Source organism: Salvelinus namaycush, unplaced genomic scaffold (assembly GCF_016432855.1).
Source record: "Salvelinus namaycush isolate Seneca unplaced genomic scaffold, SaNama_1.0 Scaffold39, whole genome shotgun sequence".
In the NCBI taxonomy this organism is placed as follows: Eukaryota; Metazoa; Chordata; class Actinopteri; order Salmoniformes; family Salmonidae; genus Salvelinus; species Salvelinus namaycush.
The window spans coordinates 392,877-414,846 of NW_024060896.1; the positions used below are offsets into that span (position 1 = coordinate 392,877).

At 46.2% G+C, this 21,970-nt stretch overlaps 1 protein-coding gene across 2 annotated transcripts in view; it reads left to right on the forward strand.

The window, feature by feature from the left end:
* Nucleotides 1-21,970, forward strand: part of LOC120040883 (exostosin-1a-like) — a 141,769-nt gene that overhangs the window by 75,231 nt on the left and 44,568 nt on the right. For both annotated transcript variants that reach the window (XM_038985870.1, XM_038985871.1), the window contains one exon: nt 20,301-20,394. In XM_038985870.1, coding sequence (XP_038841798.1) covers nt 20,301-20,394 — 94 coding nt within the window. The remainder of the gene's footprint in view (nt 1-20,300; nt 20,395-21,970) is intronic.

Here is a 21,970-nt window from a genome sequence, read left to right on the forward strand (position 1 = left end):
TAGGGGTCAGACTACCTCATAGTGACTTCCTGTTAGTCCATTCATCTCCAGATAGCTAGGGGTCAGACTACCACATAGTGACTTCCTGTTAGTCCATTCATCTCCAGATAGCTAGGTCAGACTACCACATAGTGACTTCCTGTTAGTCCATTCATCTTCAGATAGCTAGGGGTCAGACTACCACATAGTGACTTCCTGTTAGTCCATTCATCTTCAGATAGCTAGGGGTCAGACTACCACATAGTGACTTCCTGTTAGTCCATTCATCTCCAGATAGCTAGGTCAGACTACCACATAGTGACTTCCTGTTAGTCCATTCATCTCCAGATAGCTAGGTCAGACTACCACATAGTGACTTCCTGTTAGTCCATTCATCTTCAGATAGCTAGGGGTCAGACTACCACATAGTGACTTCCTGTTAGTCCGTTCATCTCCAGATAGCTAGGTCAGACTACCACATAGAGACTTCCTGTTAGTCCATTCATCTCCAGATAGCTAGGTCAGACTACCACATAGTGACTTCCTGTTAGTCCATTCATCTCCAGATAGCTAGGGGTCAGACTACCACATAGTGACTTCCTGTTAGTCCATTCATCTTCAGATAGCTAGGTCAGACTACCACATAGTGACTTCCTGTTAGTCCATTCATCTCCAGATAGCTAGGGGTCAGACTACCACATAGTGACTTCCTGTTAGTCCTTTCATCTTCAGATAGCTAGGGGTCAGACTACCACATAGTGACTTCCTGTTAGTCCATTCATCTCCAGATAGCTAGGGGTCAGACTACCACATAGTGACTTCCTGTTAGTCCATTCATCTCCAGATAGCTAGGTCAGACTACCACATAGTGACTTCCTGTTAGTCCATTCATCTCCAGATAGCTAGGTCAGACTACCACATAGTGACTTCCTGTTAGTCCATTCATCTCCAGATAGCTAGGGGTCAGACTACCACATAGTGACTTCCTGTTAGTCCATTCATCTCCAGATAGCTAGGTCAGACTACCACATAGTGACTTCCTGTTAGTCCATTCATCTCCAGATAGCTAGGGGTCAGACTACCACATAGTGACTTCCTGTTAGTCCATTCATCTTCAGATAGCTAGGGGTCAGACTACCACATAGTGACTTCCTGTTAGTCCATTCATCTCCAGATAGCTAGGTCAGACTACCACATAGTGACTTCCTGTTAGTCCATTCATCTCCAGATAGCTAGGGGTCAGACTACCACATAGTGACTTCCTGTTAGTCCATTCATCTCCAGATAGCTAGGGGTCAGACTACCACATAGTGACTTCCTGTTAGTCCGTTCATCTCCAGATAGCTAGGTCAGACTACCACATAGTGACTTCCTGTTAGTCCGTTCATCTCCAGATAGCTAGGTCAGACTACCACATAGTGACTTCCTGTTAGTCCATTCATCTCCAGATAGCTAGGGGTCAGACTACCACATAGTGACTTCCTGTTAGTCCATTCATCTCCAGATAGCTAGGTCAGACTACCACATAGTGACTTCCTGTTAGTCCATTCATCTCCAGATAGCTAGGTCAGACTACCACATAGTGACTTCCTGTTAGTCCATTCATCTCCAGATAGCTAGGTCAGACTACCACATAGTGACTTCCTGTTAGTCCATTCATCTCCAGATAGCTAGGTCAGACTACCACATAGTGACTTCCTGTTAGTCCATTCATCTCCAGATAGCTAGGGGTCAGACTACCACATAGTGACTTCCTGTTAGTCCATTCATCTCCAGATAGCTAGGGGTCAGACTACCACATAGTGACTTCCTGTTAGTCCATTAATCTTCAGATAGCTAGGTCAGACTACCACATAGTGACTTCCTGTTAGTCCGTTCATCTCCAGATAGCTAGGTCAGACTACCACATAGTGACTTCCTGTTAGTCCATTCATCTCCAGATAGCTAGGGGTCAGACCACCACATAGTGACTTCCTGTTAGTCCATTCATCTCCAGATAGCTAGGTCAGACTACCACATAGTGACTTCCTGTTAGTCCGTTCATCTCCAGATAGCTAGGTCAGACTACCACATAGTGACTTCCTGTTAGTCCATTCATCTCCAGATAGCTAGGGGTCAGACTACCACATAGTGACTTCCTGTTAGTCCATTCATCTCCAGATAGCTAGGTCAGACTACCACATAGTGACTTCCTGTTAGTCCATTCATCTCCAGATAGCTAGGTCAGACTACCACATAGTGACTTCCTGTTAGTCCATTCATCTTCAGATAGCTAGGGGTCAGACTACCACATAGTGACTTCCTGTTAGTCCATTCATCTCCAGATAGCTAGGGGTCAGACTACCACATAGTGACTTCCTGTTAGTCCATTCATCTCCAGATAGCTAGGTCAGACTACCACATAGTGACTTCCTGTTAGTCCATTCATCTCCAGATAGCTAGGGGTCAGACTACCACATAGAGACTTCCTGTTAGTCCATTCATCTCCAGATAGCTAGGTCAGACTACCACATAGTGACTTCCTGTTAGTCCATTCATCTCCAGATAGCTAGGTCAGACTACCACATAGTGACTTCCTGTTAGTCCATTCATCTCCAGATAGCTAGGTCAGACTACCACATAGTGACTTCCTGTTAGTCCATTCATCTCCAGATAGCTAGGTCAGACTACCACATAGTGACTTCCTGTTAGTCCATTCATCTCCAGATAGCTAGGTGAGACTACCACATAGTGACTTCCTGTTAGTCCATTCATCTCCAGATAGCTAGGTCAGACTACCACATAGTGACTTCCTGTTAGTCCATTCATCTCCAGATAGCTAGGGGTCAGACTACCACATAGTGACTTCCTGTTAGTCCATTCATCTCCAGATAGCTAGGGGTCAGACTACCACATAGTGACTTCCTGTTAGTCCATTCATCTCCAGATAGCTAGGGGTCAGACTACCACATAGTGACTTCCTGTTAGTCCATTCATCTCCAGATAGCTAGGGGTCAGACTACCACATAGTGACTTCCTGTTAGTCCATTCATCTCCAGATAGCTAGGGGTCAGACTACCACATAGTGACTTCCTGTTAGTCCGTTCATCTCCAGATAGCTAGGGGTCAGACTACCACATAGTGACTTCCTGTTAGTCCGTTCATCTCCAGATAGCTAGGGGTCAGACTACCACATAGTGACTTCCTGTTAGTCCGTTCATCTCCAGATAGCTAGGTCAGACTACCACATAGTGACTTCCTGTTAGTCCATTCATCTCCAGATAGCTAGGTCAGACTACCACATAGTGACTTCCTGTTAGTCCATTCATCTCCAGATAGCTAGGTCAGACTACCACATAGTGACTTCCTGTTAGTCCATTCATCTCCAGATAGCTAGGTCAGACTACCACATAGTGACTTCCTGTTAGTCCATTCATCTCCAGATAGCTAGGGGTCAGACTACCACATAGTGACTTCCTGTTAGTCCATTCATCTCCAGATAGCTAGGTCAGACTACCACATAGTGACTTCCTGTTAGTCCATTCATCTCCAGATAGCTAGGTCAGACTACCACATAGTGACTTCCTGTTAGTCCATTCATCTCCAGATAGCTAGGTCAGACTACCACATAGTGACTTCCTGTTAGTCCATTCATCTCCAGATAGCTAGGTCAGACTACCACATAGTGACTTCCTGTTAGTCCATTCATCTCCAGATAGCTAGGGGTCAGACTACCACATAGTGACTTCCTGTTAGTCCATTCATCTCCAGATAGCTAGGTCAGACTACCACATAGTGACTTCCTGTTAGTCCATTCATCTCCAGATAGCTAGGGGTCAGACTACCACATAGTGACTTCCTGTTAGTCCATTCATCTCCAGATAGCTAGGGGTCAGACTACCACATAGTGACTTCCTGTTAGTTCATTCATCTCCAGATAGCTAGGTCAGACTACCACATAGTGACTTCCTGTTAGTCCATTCATCTCCAGATAGCTAGGGGTCAGACCACCACATAGTGACTTCCTGTTAGTCCATTCATCTCCAGATAGCTAGGGGTCAGACCACCACATAGTGACTTCCTGTTAGTCCATTCATCTCCAGATAGCTAGGGGTCAGACTACCACATAGTGACTTCCTGTTAGTCCATTCATCTCCAGATAGCTAGGGGTCAGACTACCACATAGTGACTTCCTGTTAGTCCATTCATCTCCAGATAGCTAGGTCAGACTACCACATAGAGACTTCCTGTTAGTCCATTCATCTTCAGATAGCTAGGTCAGACTACCACATAGTGACTTCCTGTTAGTCCATTCATCTCCAGATAGCTAGGGGTCAGACTACCACATAGTGACTTCCTGTTAGTCCATTCATCTCCAGATAGCTAGGTCAGACTACCACATAGAGACTTCCTGTTAGTCCATTCATCTCCAGATAGCTAGGTCAGACTACCACATAGAGACTTCCTGTTAGTCCGTTCATCTCCAGATAGCTAGGGGTCAGACTACCACATAGTGACTTCCTGTTAGTCCATTCATCTCCAGATAGCTAGGTCAGACTACCACATAGTGACTTCATGTTAGTCCATTCATCTCCAGATAGCTAGGGGTCAGACTACCACATAGTGACTTCCTGTTAGTCCATTCATCTTCAGATGGCTAGGTCAGACTACCACATAGTGACTTCCTGTTAGTCCATTCATCTCCAGATAGCTAGGTCAGACTACCACATAGTGACTTCCTGTTAGTCCATTCATCTCCAGATAGCTAGGTCAGACTACCACATAGTGACTTCCTGTTAGTCCATTCATCTCCAGATAGCTAGGTCAGACTACCACATAGTGACTTCCTGTTAGTCCATTCATCTCCAGATAGCTAGGTCAGACTACCACATAGTGACTTCCTGTTAGTCCATTCATCTCCAGATAGCTAGGTCAGACCTCATGTCAGATGTTAGCGTCTATGGGACAGGATAGGTAGGGACTTACAGAGCATGTAGTCCTCATGTTGATGGTAGACATCTGATCTGTTAGAGCCACAGAGAAGGATAATATGCAGCTGGTTCTAGAACCATCTAGCCCTGACAGCTTAGTGACGGTCATACAGTCGCCGTCACGTTCTGCCTTTTTAAGCCAACGTTTGGATAATGAGTGCGATGTGATAAACAGCAAGCGGATTCTCCCTGCCAGGGCCAGGAATGGCTCCCTGTTTCATGTATCTGCTCTGTACGTAGGTCTAGCTCTCTCTTGGCTTGCCTACAGATCTCCAGGCTAGGTACCGCTTCATCAGGGTCTAATTACACACAATAATTATCACTGTACAGGTTGTCCCACATCTGTCGAATGTCACTCTCTGCTTCCCGTAGTTTCTACTCATCTGATTTTATGGTGAACATGATTCAGCTCAGACTCAGCGTGTGAACAAACTAACAGGATGTTTCCAAGGCAACTAGTAAACACAACAGGCTGGCTAGATAAACAGGACATTGTTGGGCTGTGTGAACATAACTGTGTTATTACTAGACGGCTGGGAAGACATCTCTGTACTAGTTTTATCTATCATCTTACTGGGTTCATACACTAGAACTCATCAATCTATCAGCTTACTGGGTTCATACACTAGAACTCATCAATATATCATCTTACTGGGTTCATACACTAGAACTCATCAATCTATCAGCTTACTGGGTTCATACACTAGAACTCATCAATCTATCAGCTTACTGGGTTCATACACTAGAACTCATCAATCTATCAGCTTACTGGGTTCATACACGAGAACTCATCAATATCTCCTATCAGCTTACTGGGTTCATACACTAGAACTCATCAATCTATCTCCTATCTATCAGCTTACTGGGTTCATACACTAGAACTCATCAATATATCAGCTTACTGGGTTCATAGAAGATGAGTTTGAAATGGAAATGAAGAGAAGGTGTAGCGAAAGGGGTAAGGAAAGGAACAGGGTAAGGGGGAAAGGAAAGGGGAAAGGAAAGGAACAGGGGAAGAGGAAAAGGAAAGGCAAAGGGGAAAAGGGTAAGGGCAAAGGTCATGTGTAAGCGATTAATGTGATGGATTGGCTCCATATGTTCTCCTGCGTAGTGTGTACACTGGGACCTGACAAGGAGGACGTTTACCCACCATGCCTTCTGTTCTCCCTCTTGGGGCTCAGTACAACACAGGGCTTTTCCTCCAACTTTCAAGGTCACTTCTTGGATAACACGGCCCCCCCACACACACACACACACTCTCTCTCTCTCAGGGTGGCTGAGATGATGATGCTGCCACCACAATACATACCCATAACACGATGCTGCCACCACAATACAATACCCATAACACGATGCTGCCACCACAATACATACCCATAACATGATGCTGCCACCACAATACAATACCCATAACACGATGCTGCCACCACAATACATACCCATAACATGATGCTGCCACCACAATACAATACCCATAACACGATGCTGCCACCACAATACATACCCATAACATGATGCTGCCACCACAATACATACCCATAACATGATGCTGCCACCACAATACATACCCATAACATGATGCTGCCACCACAATACATACCCATAACACGATGCTGCCACCACAATACATACCCATAACATGATGCTGCCACCACAATACATACCCATAACATGATGCTGCCACCACAATACATACCCATAACATGATGCTGCCACCACAATACATACCCATAACACGATGCTGCCACCACAATACATACCCATAACACGATGCTGCCACCACAATACATACCCATAACACGATGCTGCCACCACAATACATACCCATAACACGATGCTGCCACCACAATACATACCCATAACATGATGCTGCCACCACAATACATACCCATAACATGATGCTGCCACCACAATACAATACCCATAACACGATGCTGCCACCACAATACATGCCCATAACACGATGCTGCCACCACAATACATACCCATTACATGATGCTGCCACCACAATACATACCCATAACACGATGCTGCCACCACAATACAATACCCATAACACGATGCTGCCACCACAATACATGCCCATAACACGATGCTGCCACCACAATACATACCCATAACATGATGCTGCCACCACAATACATACCCATATTATGATGCTGCCACCACAATACAATACCCATAACACGATGCTGCCACCACAATACATGCCCATAACACGATGCTGCCACCACAATACATACCCATTACATGATGCTGCCACCACAATACATACCCATAACACGATGCTGCCTCCACAATACAATACCCATAACACGATGCTGCCACCACAATACATACCCATAACATGATGCTGCCACCACAATACATACCCATAACATGATGCTGCCACCACAATACAATACCCATAACACGATGCTGCCACCACAATACATGCCCATAACACGATGCTGCCACCACAATACATACCCATAGCATGATGCTGCCACCACAATACATACCCATAACATGATGCTGCCACCACAATACATACCCATAGCATGATGCTGCCACCACAATACATACCCATAACATGATGCTGCCACCACAATACATACCCATAGCATGATGCTGCCACCACAATACATACCCATAACATGATGCTGCCACCACAATACACACCCATAACATGATGCTGCCACCACAATACATACCCATAACATGATGCTGCCACCACAATACATACCCATAACATGATGCTGCCACCACAATACATACCCATAACATGATGCTGCCACCACAATACATACCCATAACATGATGCTGCCACCACAATACATACCCATAACATGATGCTGCCACCACAATACATACCCATAACATGATGCTGCCACCACAATACATACCCATAACAAGATGCTGCCACCACAATACAATACCCATAACATGATGCTGCCACCACAATACAATACCCATAACACGATGCTGCCACCACAATACATACCCATAACATGATGCTGCCACCACAATACATACCCATAACACGATGCTGCCACCACAATACATACCCATAACATGATGCTGCCACCACAATACATACCCATAACATGATGCTGCCACCACAATACATACCCATAACATGATGCTGCCACCACAATACAATACCCATAACATGATGCTGCCACCACAATACATACCCATAACATGATGCTGCCACCACAATACATACCCATAGCATGATGCTGCCACCACAATACATACCCATAGCATGATGCTGCCACCACAATACATACCCATAACATGATGCTGCCACCACAATACATACCCATAACATGATGCTGCCACCACAATACATACCCATAACATGATGCTGCCACCACAATACATACCCATAACACGATGCTGCCACCACAATACATACCCATAACACGATGCTGCCACCACAATACATACCCATAACATGATGCTGCCACCACAATACATACCCATAACATGATGCTGCCACCACAATACATACCCATAACATGATGCTGCCACCACAATACATACCCATAACACGATGCTGCCACCACAATACATACCCATAACACGATGCTGCCACCACAATACAATACCCATAACACGATGCTGCCACCACAATACATGCCCATAACACGATGCTGCCACCACAATACATACCCATAACATGATGCTGCCACCACAATACATACCCATAACATGATGCTGCCACCACAATACATACCCATAACATGATGCTGCCACCACAATACATACCCATAACACGATGCTGCCACCACAATACATACCCATAACATGATGCTGCCACCACAATACATGCCCATAACACGATGCTGCCACCACAATACATACCCATAACATGATGCTGCCACCACAATACATACCCATTACATGATGCTGCCACCACAATACATACCCATAACACGATGCTGCCACCACAATACAATACCCATAACACGATGCTGCCACCACAATACATGCCCATAACACGATGCTGCCACCACAATACATACCCATAACATGATGCTGCCACCACAATACATACCCATAACATGATGCTGCCACCACAATACATACCCATAACACGATGCTGCCACCACAATACATACCCATAACATGATGCTGCCACCACAATACAATACCCATAACACGATGCTGCCACCACAATACATACCCATAACATGATGCTGCCACCACAATACAATACCCATAACACGATGCTGCCACCACAATACATACCCATAACACGATGCTGCCACCACAATACATACCCATAACATGATGCTGCCACCACAATACATACCCATAACATGATGCTGCCACCACAATACACACCCATAACATGATGCTGCCACCACAATACATACCCATAACATGATGCTGCCACCACAATACATACCCATAACATGATGCTGCCACCACAATACATACCCATAGCATGATGCTGCCACCACAATACATACCCATAGCATGATGCTGCCACCACAATACATACCCATAACATGATGCTGCCACCACAATACATACCCATAACATGATGCTGCCACCACAATACATACCCATAACACGATGCTGCCACCACAATACAATACCCATAACACGATGCTGCCACCACAATACATACCCATAACACGATGCTGCCACCACAATACAATACCCATAACACGATGCTGCCACCACAATACATACCCATAACATGATGCTGCCACCACAATACATACCCATAACATGATGCTGCCACCACAATACACACCCATAACATGATGCTGCCACCACAATACATACCCATAACATGATGCTGCCACCACAATACATACCCATAACATGATGCTGCCACCACAATACATACCCATAGCATGATGCTGCCACCACAATACATACCCATAGCATGATGCTGCCACCACAATACATACCCATAACATGATGCTGCCACCACAATACATACCCATAACATGATGCTGCCACCACAATACATACCCATAACATGATGCTGCCACCACAATACATACCCATAACATGATGCTGCCACCACAATACATACCCATAACATGATGCTGCCACCACAATACAATACCCATAACATGATGCTGCCACCACAATACATACCCATAACATGATGCTGCCGCCACAGTACTTGACAATAGAGGGTTTCACTCTGTGTTGTAATACATTGGAGTTGACACAAACCTGTAGTTTTTAATTTAGGCCGTGTTTTAATTTTTATTTTATTTAACCTTTATTTAACTAGGCAGGTCAGTTACAATGACGGCCTACCAAAAGGCAAAAGGCTTCCTGCGGGGGACGGGGGCCCGGGATTTAAAAAAACTAATAAATAAAATATAAATATAGGACAAAACACACATCACAACAAGAGAGACAACACAACACTACATAAAGAGAGACCTAAGACAACAACATAGCATGGCAGCGACACATGACAACACAACATGGTAGCAACACATGACAACAGCATGGTAGCAACACAACATGACAACAACATGGTAGCAACACAGCATGGTAGCAACACAACATGACAACAACATGGTAGCAACACAACATGACAACAACATGGTAGCAACACAACATGACAACAACATGGTAGCAACACAACATGACAACAACATGGTAGCAACACATGGTAGCAACACAACATGACAACAACATGGTAGCAACACATGACAACAACATGGTAGCAACACAACATGACAACAACATGGTAGCAACACATGGTAGCAACACAACATGACAACAACATGGTAGCAACACAACATGACAACAACATGGTAGCAACACAACATGACAACAACATGGTAGCAACACAACATGGTAGCAACACATGGTAGCAACACAACATGACAACAACATGGTAGCAACACAACATGACAACAACATGGTAGCAACACATGGTAGCAACACAACATGACAACAACATGGTAGCAACACATGGTAGCAACACAACATGACAACAACATGGTAGCAACACATGACAACAACATGGTAGCAACACAACATGACAACATGGTAGCAACACAACATGACAACAACATGGTAGCAACACATGGTAGCAACACAACATGACAACAACATGGTAGCAACACATGACAACAACATGGTAGCAACACAACATGACAACAACATGGTAGCAACACAACATGACAACAACATGGTAGCAACACAGCATGGTAGAAACACAACATGACAACAACATGGTAGCAACACAGCATGGTAGCAACACAACATGGTAGCAACACAGCATGGTAGAAACACATGACAACAACATGGTAGCAACACAACATGACAACAACATGGTAGCAACACAACATGACAACAACATGGTAGCAACACAGCATGGTAGAAACACAACATGACAACAACATGGTAGCAACACAGCATGGTAGCAACACAGCATGGTAGAAACACAACATGACAACAACATGGTAGCAACACAGCATGGCAGCAACACAACATGACAACAACATGGTAGCAACATGACAACAACATGGTAGAAACACAGCATGGTAGAAACACATGACAACAACATGGTAGCAACACAGCATGGCAGCAACACAACATGACAACAACATGGTAGCAACATGACAACAACATGGTAGAAACACAGCATGGTAGAAACACATGACAACAACATGGTAGCAACACAGCATGGTAGCAACACAACATGACAACAGCATGGTAGCAACACAACATGGTAGCAGCACAAAACATGGTACGAACATTATCGGGCAAAAAAGTTACCGTCTTTGCCGTGTTGTCTTGAAGCATCACTTATCAGCCTCGTTGCAAACAGAATGTCTGATTTTGAAGTGGATTATTCAACACGGGCTTCCTTCTTGTCACTCGGTCATACAGGCCAGTAATGTGGAGTGAATGCCAGTGACTGAGTGTGTGAAAGGTGAGGAGTCGGTGCAGGTGGGCAGATCCAAGTGTTTCAGCAGTCTGATGGCTTCTAGATAGAAACTGTCTCTGAGCCTGTTGTTAACAGACCTGACCACAGTGCATTCTAGATACCAACAGGCTCAGAGCCTGTTGTTAACGGACCTGACCACAGTGCATTCTAGATACCAACAGGCTCAGAGACAGTTTCTATCAGACCTGACCACAGTGCATTCTAGATACCAACAGGCTCAGAGACAGTTTCTATCAGACCTGACCACAGTGCATTCTAGATACCAACAGACTCAGAGACAGTTTCTATCAGACCTGACCACAGTGCATTCTAGATACCAACAGGCTCAGAGACAGTTTCTATCAGACCTGACGACAGTGCATTCTAGATACCAACAGGCTCAGAGACAGTTTCTATCAGACCTGACGACAGTGCATTCTAGATACCAACAGGCTCAGAGACAGTTTCTATCAGACCTGACGACAGTGCATTCTAGATACCAACAGGCTCAGAGACAGTTTCTATCAGACCTGACCACAGTGCATTCTAGATACCAACAGACTCAGAGACAGTTTCTATCAGACCTGACCACAGTGCTTTCTAGATACCAACAGGCTCAGAGACAGTTTCTATCAGACCTGACCACAGTGCATTCTAGATACCAACAGACTCAGAGACAGTTTCTATCAGACCACAGTGCATTCTAGATACCAACAGGCTCAGAGACAGTTTCTGTCAGACCACAGTGCATTCTAGATACCAACAGGCTCAGAGACAGTTTCTGTCAGACCACAGTGCATTCTAGATACCAACAGGCTCAGAGACAGTTTCTGTCAGACCACAGTGCATTCTAGATACCAACAGGCTCAGAGACAGTTTCTATCAGACCTGACCACAGTGCATTCTAGATACCAACAGGCTCAGAGACAGTTTCTGTCAGACCACAGTGCATTCTAGATACCAACAGGCTCAGAGACAGTTTCTGTCAGACCACAGTGCACTGTAAACCACAGGGGGTCATGTAAGGTCAACCAGCCATGGGGTCATGTGTCAGAGCGGTGGAATGTCCTCCTCTCATTTCCCAGAGACTTCAAGTCTTGCAGTTTCAATACAATCTACAACATCTGAAGCTTTTTAGATGTTTCTCAAACAGAACGGATAATCCTTATATCTGAATGTTTTGGGTGAAGATGGCAGGGGGGGTGTGTGTGTGTGAGACGGTGTGTGTGTGTGTGAGATGGTGTGTGTGAGACGGTGTGTGTGTGAGAGATGATGTGTGAGGGGATGTGTGTGTGTGTGTGTGTGTGAGACGGTGTGTGTGAGACGGTGTGTGTGTGTGAGACGGTGTGTGTGTGAGAGATGATGTGTGAGGGGATGTGTGTGTGTGTGTGTTTGAGACGGTGTGTGTGTGCGTGAGACGGTGTGTGTGTGTGTGTGTGTGAGACGTTGTGTGTGTGTGAGACGTTGTGTGTGTGTGAGACTGTGTGTGTGTGAGACGGTGTGTGTGTGTGAGACTGTGTGTGTGTGAGACGGTGTGTGTGTGAGAGATGATGTGTGAGGTGTGTGTGTGTGAGATGGTGTGTATGTGTGTGTGTGAGAGATGATGTGTGTGTGAGAGATGATGGTGTGTGAGATGATGGTGTGTGAGATGATGGTGTGTGAAGTGTGTGTGTGAAGTGTGTGTGTGAGATGATGGTGTGTGAGATGATGGTGTGTGAAGTGTGTGTGTGAGATGATGGTGTGTGAGATGATGGTGTGTGAGATGATGGTGTGTGAAGTGTGTGTGAGAGATGATGGTGTGTGAGATGATGGTGTGTGAAGTGTGTGTGAGAGATGATGGTGTGAGAGATGATGGTGTGTGTGTGTGTGTGTGAGATGATGGTGTGTGTGAGAGATGATGGTGTGAGAGATGATGGTGTGTGAAGTGTGTGTGTGAGATGATGGTGTGAGAGATGATGGTGTGTGTGTGTGTGTGTGAGATGATGGTGTGTGTGAGAGATGATGGTGTGTGTGTGTGAGATGATGGTGTGTGTGTGTGTGTGAGATGATGGTGTGTGTGAGAGATGATGGTGTGTGTGTGTGTGTGTGTGTGTGTGTGTGTGTGTGTGTGTGTGTGTGTGTGTGTGTGTGTGTGTGTGTGTGTGTGTGTGTGTGTGTGTGTGTGTGTGTGTGTGTGTGAGATGATGTGTGTGTGTGAGATGATGTGTGTGTGTGAGATGATGGTGTGTGTGTGATGATGGTGTGTGAAGTGTGTGTGTGTGTTATAATAACCCTCTTGGCTGCTCTGTGATCCAGGGTGGATTCAAATCAAACTTTGTCACATTCTAATAATCAAATCAAACTTTATTAGTCACATTCTAATAATCAAATCAAACTTTATTAGTCACATTCTAATAATCAAATCAAACTTTATTAGTCACATGCACCGAATACAACGAGTGTAGACTTTACTGTGAAATACAACAAGTGTAGACTTTACCGTGAAATACAACAAGTGTAGACTTTACCGTGAAATACAACAAGTGTAGACTTTACCGTGAAATACAACGAGTGTAGACTTTACCGTGAAATACAACAAGTGTAGACTTTACCGTGAAATACAACGAGTGTAGACTTTACCGTGAAATACAACGAGTGTAGACTTTACCGTGAAATACAACGAGTGTAGACTTTACCGTGAAATACAACGAGTGTAGACTTTACCGTGAAATACCACGAGTGTAGACTTTACCGTGAAATACAACGAGTGTAGACTTTACCGTGAAATACAACGAGTGTATACTTTACCGTGAAATACAACGAGTGTAGACTTTACCGTGAAATACAACGAGTGTAGACTTTACCGTGAAATACAACGAGTGTAGACTTTACCGTGAAATACAACGAGTGTAGACTTTACCGTGAAATACCACGAGTGTAGACTTTACCGTGAAATACAACGAGTGTAGACTTTACCGTGAAATACAACGAGTGTAGACTTTACCGTGAAATACAACGAGTGTAGACTTTACCGTGAAATACAACGAGTGTAGACTTTACCGTGAAATACAACGAGTGTAGACTTTACCGTGAAATACAACGTGTAGACTTTACCGTGAAATGCTGACTTACAAGCCCTTAACCAACAGTGCAGTTCAAGAAGAAAATATTTACCGAATAAACTAAAGTAAGAAATAATAAAATGTAACACAATAAAATAACAATAACGAGGCTCTATACAGGAGGTACCAGTACTGAGTCAGTGTGCGGGTGTACAGGTTAGAGGTCATTTGTACATGTAGGTGGGGGTGAAGTGACTATGCATAGATAATAAACAGCGAGTAGCAGCAGTGTACAAAAGGGAGGGGTCAATATAATAGTCCGGTGGCCATTTTATGAATTGTTCAGCAGTCTGATGGCTTGGGGGTCAGGCTGCTCAGTGATCCAGTAGGATTCAGGCAGCTCAGTGATCCAGGATGGATTCAGGCTGCTCAGTGATCCAGGGTGGATTCAGGCTGCTCAGTGATCCAGGGTGGATTCAGGCTGCTCAGTGATCCAGGGTGGATTCAGGCTGCTCAGTGATACAGGGTGGATTCAGGCTGCTCAGTGATCCAGGGTGGATTCAGGCTGCTCAGTGATACAGGGTGGATTCAGGCTGCTCAGTGATCCAGGGTGGATTCAGGCTGCTCAGTGATCCAGGGTGGATTCAGGCTGCTCAGTGATCCAGGGTGGATTCAGGCTGCTCAGTGATCCAGGGTGGATTCAGGCTGCTCAGTGATCCAGGGTGGATTCAGGCTGCTCAGTGATCCAGGGGTGGATTCAGGCTGCTCAGTGATCCAGTAGGATTCAGGCTGCTCAGTGATCCAGGGTGGATTCAGGCTGCTCAGTGATCCAGGGTGGATTCAGGCTGCTCAGTGATCCAGGGTGGATTCAGGCTGCTCAGTGATTCAGGGATGGATTCAGGCTGCTCAGTGATACAGTGGATGGATTCAGGCTCTTCCAGGGTGCATAGAGGGTAGATTCAGGCTGCTCAGTGATACAGGGTGGATTCAGGCTGCTCAGTGATCCAGGGTGGATTCAGGCTGCTCAGTGATCCAGGGTGGATTCAGGCTGCTCAGTGATCCAGGGTGGATTCAGGCTGCTCAGTGATCCAGGGTGGATTCAGGCTGCTCAGTGATCCAAGGTGGATTCAGGCTGCTCAGTGATCCAGGGATGGATTCAGGCTACTCAGTGATCCAGGGTGGATTCAGGCTGCTCAGTGATCCAGGGTGGATTCAGGCTGCTCAGTGATTCAGGGATGGATTCAGGCTGCTCAGTGATACAGTGGATGGATTCAGGCTCTTCCAGGGTGCATAGAGGGTAGATTCAGGCTGCTCAGTGATACAGGGTGGATTCAGGCTGCTCAGTGATCCAGGGTGGATTCAGGCTGCTCAGTGATACAGGGTGGATTCAGGCTGCTCAGTGATCCAGGGTGGATTCAGGCTGCTCAGTGATCCAGGGTGGATTCAGGCTGCTCAGTGATCCAGGGTGGATTCAGGCTACTCAGTGATCCAGGGTGGATTCAGGCTGCTCAGTGATCCAGGGTGGATTCAGGCTGCTCAGTGATCCAGGGATGGATTCAGGCTGCTCAGTGATCCAGGGTGGATTCAGGCTGCTCAGTGATCCAGGGTGGATTCAGGCTACTCAGTGATCCAGGGTGGATTCAGGCTGCTCAGTGATCCAGGGTGGATTCAGGCTGCTCAGTGATTCAGAGTGGATTCAGGCTGCTCAGTGATTCAGGGATGGATTCAGGCTGCTCAGTGATACAGTGGATTCAGGCAGCTCAGTGATTCAGGGATGGATTCAGGCTGCTCCAGGGTGGATAGAGGGATTCAGGTAGACCCCTGGACTGGGCTAGAGGAATTCACGACACATGAGGGCTATTCATAGCAGATCTGCCCCAGACTCACACATCAGCACATACACGGCCCGACGCAGGACTTACAAGCATCTCCTTAATCCAACTGCTGACTGACCTGTAGATTGGAGGGAAGAGGAGGTGCTGACTGACCTGTAGATTGGAGAGAAGAGGAGGTGCTGACTGACCTGTAGATTGGAAGGAAGAGGAGGTGCTGACTGACCTGTAGATTGGAGAGAGGAGGTGCTGACTGACCTGTAGATTGGAGAAGAGGAGGTGCTGACTGATCTGTAGATTGGAGGGAAGAGGAGGTGCTGACTGACCTGTAGATTGGAGAGAAGAGGAGGTGCTGACTGACCTGTAGATTGGAGAAGAGGAGGTGCTGACTGACCTGTAGATTGGAGAAGAGGAGGTGCTGACTGACCTGTAGATTGGAGAAGAGGAGGTGCTGACTGACCTGTAGATTGGAGAGAAGAGGAGGTGCTGACACCTGTAGATTGGAGAGAAGAGGAGGTGCTGACTGACCTGTAGATTGGAGGGAAGAGGAGGTGCTGACTGACCTGTAGATTGGAGGGAAGAGGAGGTGCTGACTGATCTGTAGATTGGAGGGAAGAGGAGGTGCTGACTGATCTGTAGATTGGAGGGAAGAGGAGGTGCTGACTGACCTGTAGATTGGAGAGAAGAGGAGGTGCTGACTGACCTGTAGATTGGAAGGAAGAGGAGGTGCTGACTGACATGTAGATTGGAGAGAGGAGGTGCTGACTGACCTGTAGATTGGAGAAGAGGAGGTGCTGACTGACCTGTAGATTGGAGAAGAGGAGGTGCTGACTGACCTGTAGATTGGAGAGAAGAGGAGGTGCTGACTGACCTGTAGATTGGAGGGAAGAGGAGGTGCTGACTGACCTGTAGATTGGAGGGAAGAGGAGGTGCTGACTGACCTGTAGATTGGAGGGAAGAGGAGGTGCTGACTGACCTGTAGATTGGAGGGAAGAGGAGGTGCTGACTGACCTGTAGATTGGAGAGAAGAGGAGGTGCTGACCTGTAGATTGGAGGGAAGAGGAGGTGCTGACTGACCTGTAGATTGGAGGGAAGAGGAGGTGCTGACTGACCTGTAGATTGGAGGGAAGAGGAGGTGCTGACTGACCTGTAGATTGGAGGGAAGAGGAGGTGCTGACTGACCTGTAGATTGGAGGGAAGAGGAGGTGCTGACTGACCTGTAGATTGGAGGGAAGAGGAGGTGCTGACTGACCTGTAGATTGGAGAGAAGAGGAGGTGCTGACTGACCTATAGATTGGAGGGAAGAGGAGGTGCTGACTGACCTGTAGATTGGAGGGAAGAGGAGGTGCTGACTGACCTGTAGATTGGAGGGAAGAGGAGGTGCTGACTGACCTGTAGATTGGAGGGAAGAGGAGGTGCTGACAGACCTGTAGATTGGAGGGAAGAGGAGGTGCTGACTGACCTGTAGATTGGAGGGAAGAGGAGGTGCTGACTGACCTGTAGATTGGAGAGAAGAGGAGGTGCTGACTGACCTGTAGATTGGAGAGAAGAGGAGGTGCTGACTGACCTGTAGATTGGAGGGAAGAGGAGGTGCTGACTGACCTGTAGATTGGAGAGAAGAGGAGGTGCTGACTGACCTGTAGATTGGAGAGAAGAGGAGGTGCTGACTGACCTGTATATTGGAGAGAAGAGGAGGTGCTGACTGACCTGTAGATTGGAGGGAAGAGGAGGTGCTGACTGACCTGTAGATTGGAGGGAAGAGGAGGTGCTGACTGACCTGTAGATTGGAGAGAAGAGGAGGTGCTGACTGACCTGTAGATTGGAGAGAAGAGGAGGTGCTGACTGACCTGTAGATTGGAGGGAAGAGGAGGTGCTGACTGACCTGTAGATTGGAGAGAAGAGGAGGTGCTGACTGACCTGTAGATTGGAGAGAAGAGGAGGGATACAAGTGTTTGAGCGGTGCAGTTTTTTCTTTTTTTAGGGCTCAGAGATTAAAACATGTCATTTCCACGAATCAGGTACCATCTGTAGTGGAGTATAAAAGCTGTGTGTTCATCCTCTGGTTTAAGGGGTCTGCGTGTTTCCCAGCCCAAAACAGTTCAGAAGAGTTTGTGAATATATTATGACAGAATTTTGTCTGTTTGGACTTCGGGTAAGTTTTTTTTCCCGACAGCTGTTTGGGCGCACGTTATTTTTCTGAAGGCCAGCCGAAGTTCACACCCCTTTTGTCCCTGATTGGTCAACTAGTGGGATTCTTCAATCAAATCTTTGTTGTTATTCAACGAGAGACGATTCGTTTTTTCACACAAATGTTTTCATTGAGAAATACTGCACCGAACATCTTAGATGTAAAATGACCTGCCTAAGATCTCTTCAACAAAAAAATCAAGAAACGTCATTTATTTTGATGTTATCTTAGATTTAATTCTGTCTACGGCATCTCAAAATGGACAAACAGTACTATTGCCAACCGAACTGAAGCATGCTAAAGCCTTTAGTAGCCACTGGGTCATTCACTGTGTCATCAACTCTTATCCTGTCATAGCTCAACGCTAACCCAGATAGAGACATGTAGTAACCCTCTCTGTCCTGCCCTGGAGGCTAGGAGATCTCCCCAGCTCTAACCCTGTCTACGTCTGTCTGTTCCTCCATTCCTCTTTAGTAGCCACTGGGTCATTCACTGTGTCATCAACTCTTATCCTGTCATAGCTCAAAGCTAACCCAGATAGAGACATGTAACCCTCTCTGTCCAGCCCTGGAGGCTAGGAGATCTCCCCAGCTCTAACCCTGTCTACGTCTGTCTGTTCCTCCATTCCTCTGTGGTCCTTTGTGGCTCAGTTTGTAAGAGCTTGGTGTTAACAACGCCAAAGTCTTGGTTTCAATTCACGCTGGGGCCAATCTATGCACTCACTGTTGTGAAGTCACTGTTGTGAAGTCACGTTAAGTCACTGTTGTGAAGTCACTGTTGATACGTGTCTACTGAATGCCAGTCCCTGTTGATACGTGTCTACTGAATGCCAGTCCCTGTTGATACGTGTCTACTGAATGCCAGGTCATATTAATATTAACAGTGAAGTCCCTGTTGATACGTGTCTACTGAATGCCAGTCCCTGTTGATACGTGTCTACTGAATGCCAGTCCCTGTTGATACGTGTCTACTGAATGCCAGTCCCTGTTGATACGTGTCTACTGAATGCCAGTCCCTGTTGATACGTGTCTACTGAATGCCAGTCCCTGTTGATACGTGTCTACTGAATGCCAGTCCCTGTTGATACGTGTCTACTGAATGCCAGTCCCTGTTGATACGTGTCTACTGAATGCCAGTCCCTGTTGATACGTGTCTACTGAATGCCAGTCCCTGTTGATACGTGTCTACTGAATGCCAGTCCCTGTTGATACGTGTCTACTGAATGCCAGTCCCTGTTGATACGTGTCTACTGAATGCCAGGTCATATTAATATTAACAGTGAAGTCCCTGTTGATACGTGTCTACTGAATGCCAGTCCCTGTTGATACGTGTCTACTGAATGCCAGATCATATTAATGTGTAACCCTTATCCATCTGTTCTCTCTTCAGACATGATTACAGAGAGATGCTTCACAACTCTACCTTCTGTCTGGTTCCCAGAGGACGACGCCTGGGGTCCTTCCGCTTCCTGGAAGCACTGCAGGTACACACACCACGTACACACACACACACACACCACGTACACACACCACGTACACACACACACACACACACACAGACACACACCACGTACACACACCACGTACACACACCACGTACACACACCACGTACACACACCACGTACACACACACACGTACACAGACACACACACACCACGTACACACACCACGTACACACACAGACACACACCACGTACACACACCACGTACACAGACACACACACACACACACACACACCACGTACACACACACACACACCACGTACACACACCACGTACACACACCACGTACACACACCACGTACACACACCACGTACACACACACACCACGTACACACACCACATACACACACACACCACACACACACCACACACACAGACACACACTACATTTGCACTAAGTATGTATAAGCCATTGACTTTCAAGCTGTTTTCATTTGATAGTGACCTGGATTTTTGTGAAATGAAATAGCCATGTATTGTCCCTTGTTTGGCCTCTCAGTCATTCTGCTAGTCTCGCTAACAGCCAGTACAGCTTCTGCCAGAGAGGGAGAGAGCAGCCTTCCTCTGTGTCTCTGTCCCGACCCCAGTACAGCTTCTGCCAGAGAGGGAGAGAGCAGCCTTCCTCTGTGTCTCTGTCCCGACCCCCAGAGGCTTCCATTCACATCCTGTATTATTAACTAACTCAGCAGGGCTGCTAATGAGACGGAGAGAAACTGACTGTCCTGAACAACCAGGACCGCTGAGGGATCAGAGGACTGCTACTGTACTGGGAACCCCATGTAGATCACTGTACTGTCCCCATCTACTGTCCCCATCTACTGTCCCCATGTAGATCACTGTACTGTCCCCATCTACTGTCCTGAACAACCAGGACCGCTGAGGGATCAGAGGACTGCTACTGTACTGGGAACCCCATGTAGATCACCATCTACTGTCCCCATATAGATCACCATCTACTGTCCCCATATAGTCCCCATCTACTGTCCCCATATAGATCACCATCTACTGTCCCCATCTACTGTCCCCATCTACTGTCCTGAACAACCAGGACCGCTGAGGGATCAGAGGACTGCTACTGTACTGGGAACCCCATGTAGATCACTGTACTGTCCCCATCTACTGTCCCCATCTACTGTCCCTATGTAGATCACTCTACTGTCCCCATCTACTGTCCCCATGTAGATCACTATACTGTCCCCATCTACTGTCTCAAATCTAAAATATATTTTGATTTGTTTAACACTTTTTTGTTACTACATGATTCCATATGTGTTATTTCATAGTTTTGATGTCTTCACTATTATTCTACAATGTAGAAAATTCTAAAAAGGAAGAAAAACCCTGGAATGAGTAGTATAACCCTGGAATGAGTAGTATAACCCTTAAATGAGTAGTATAACCCTGGAATGAGTAGTATAACCCTTGAATGAGTAGTATAACCCTTAAATGAGTAGTATAACCCTTGAATGAGTAGTATAACCCTTGAATGAGTAGTATAACCCTGGAATGAGTAGTATAACCCTGGAATGAGTAGTATAACCCTTGAATGAGTAG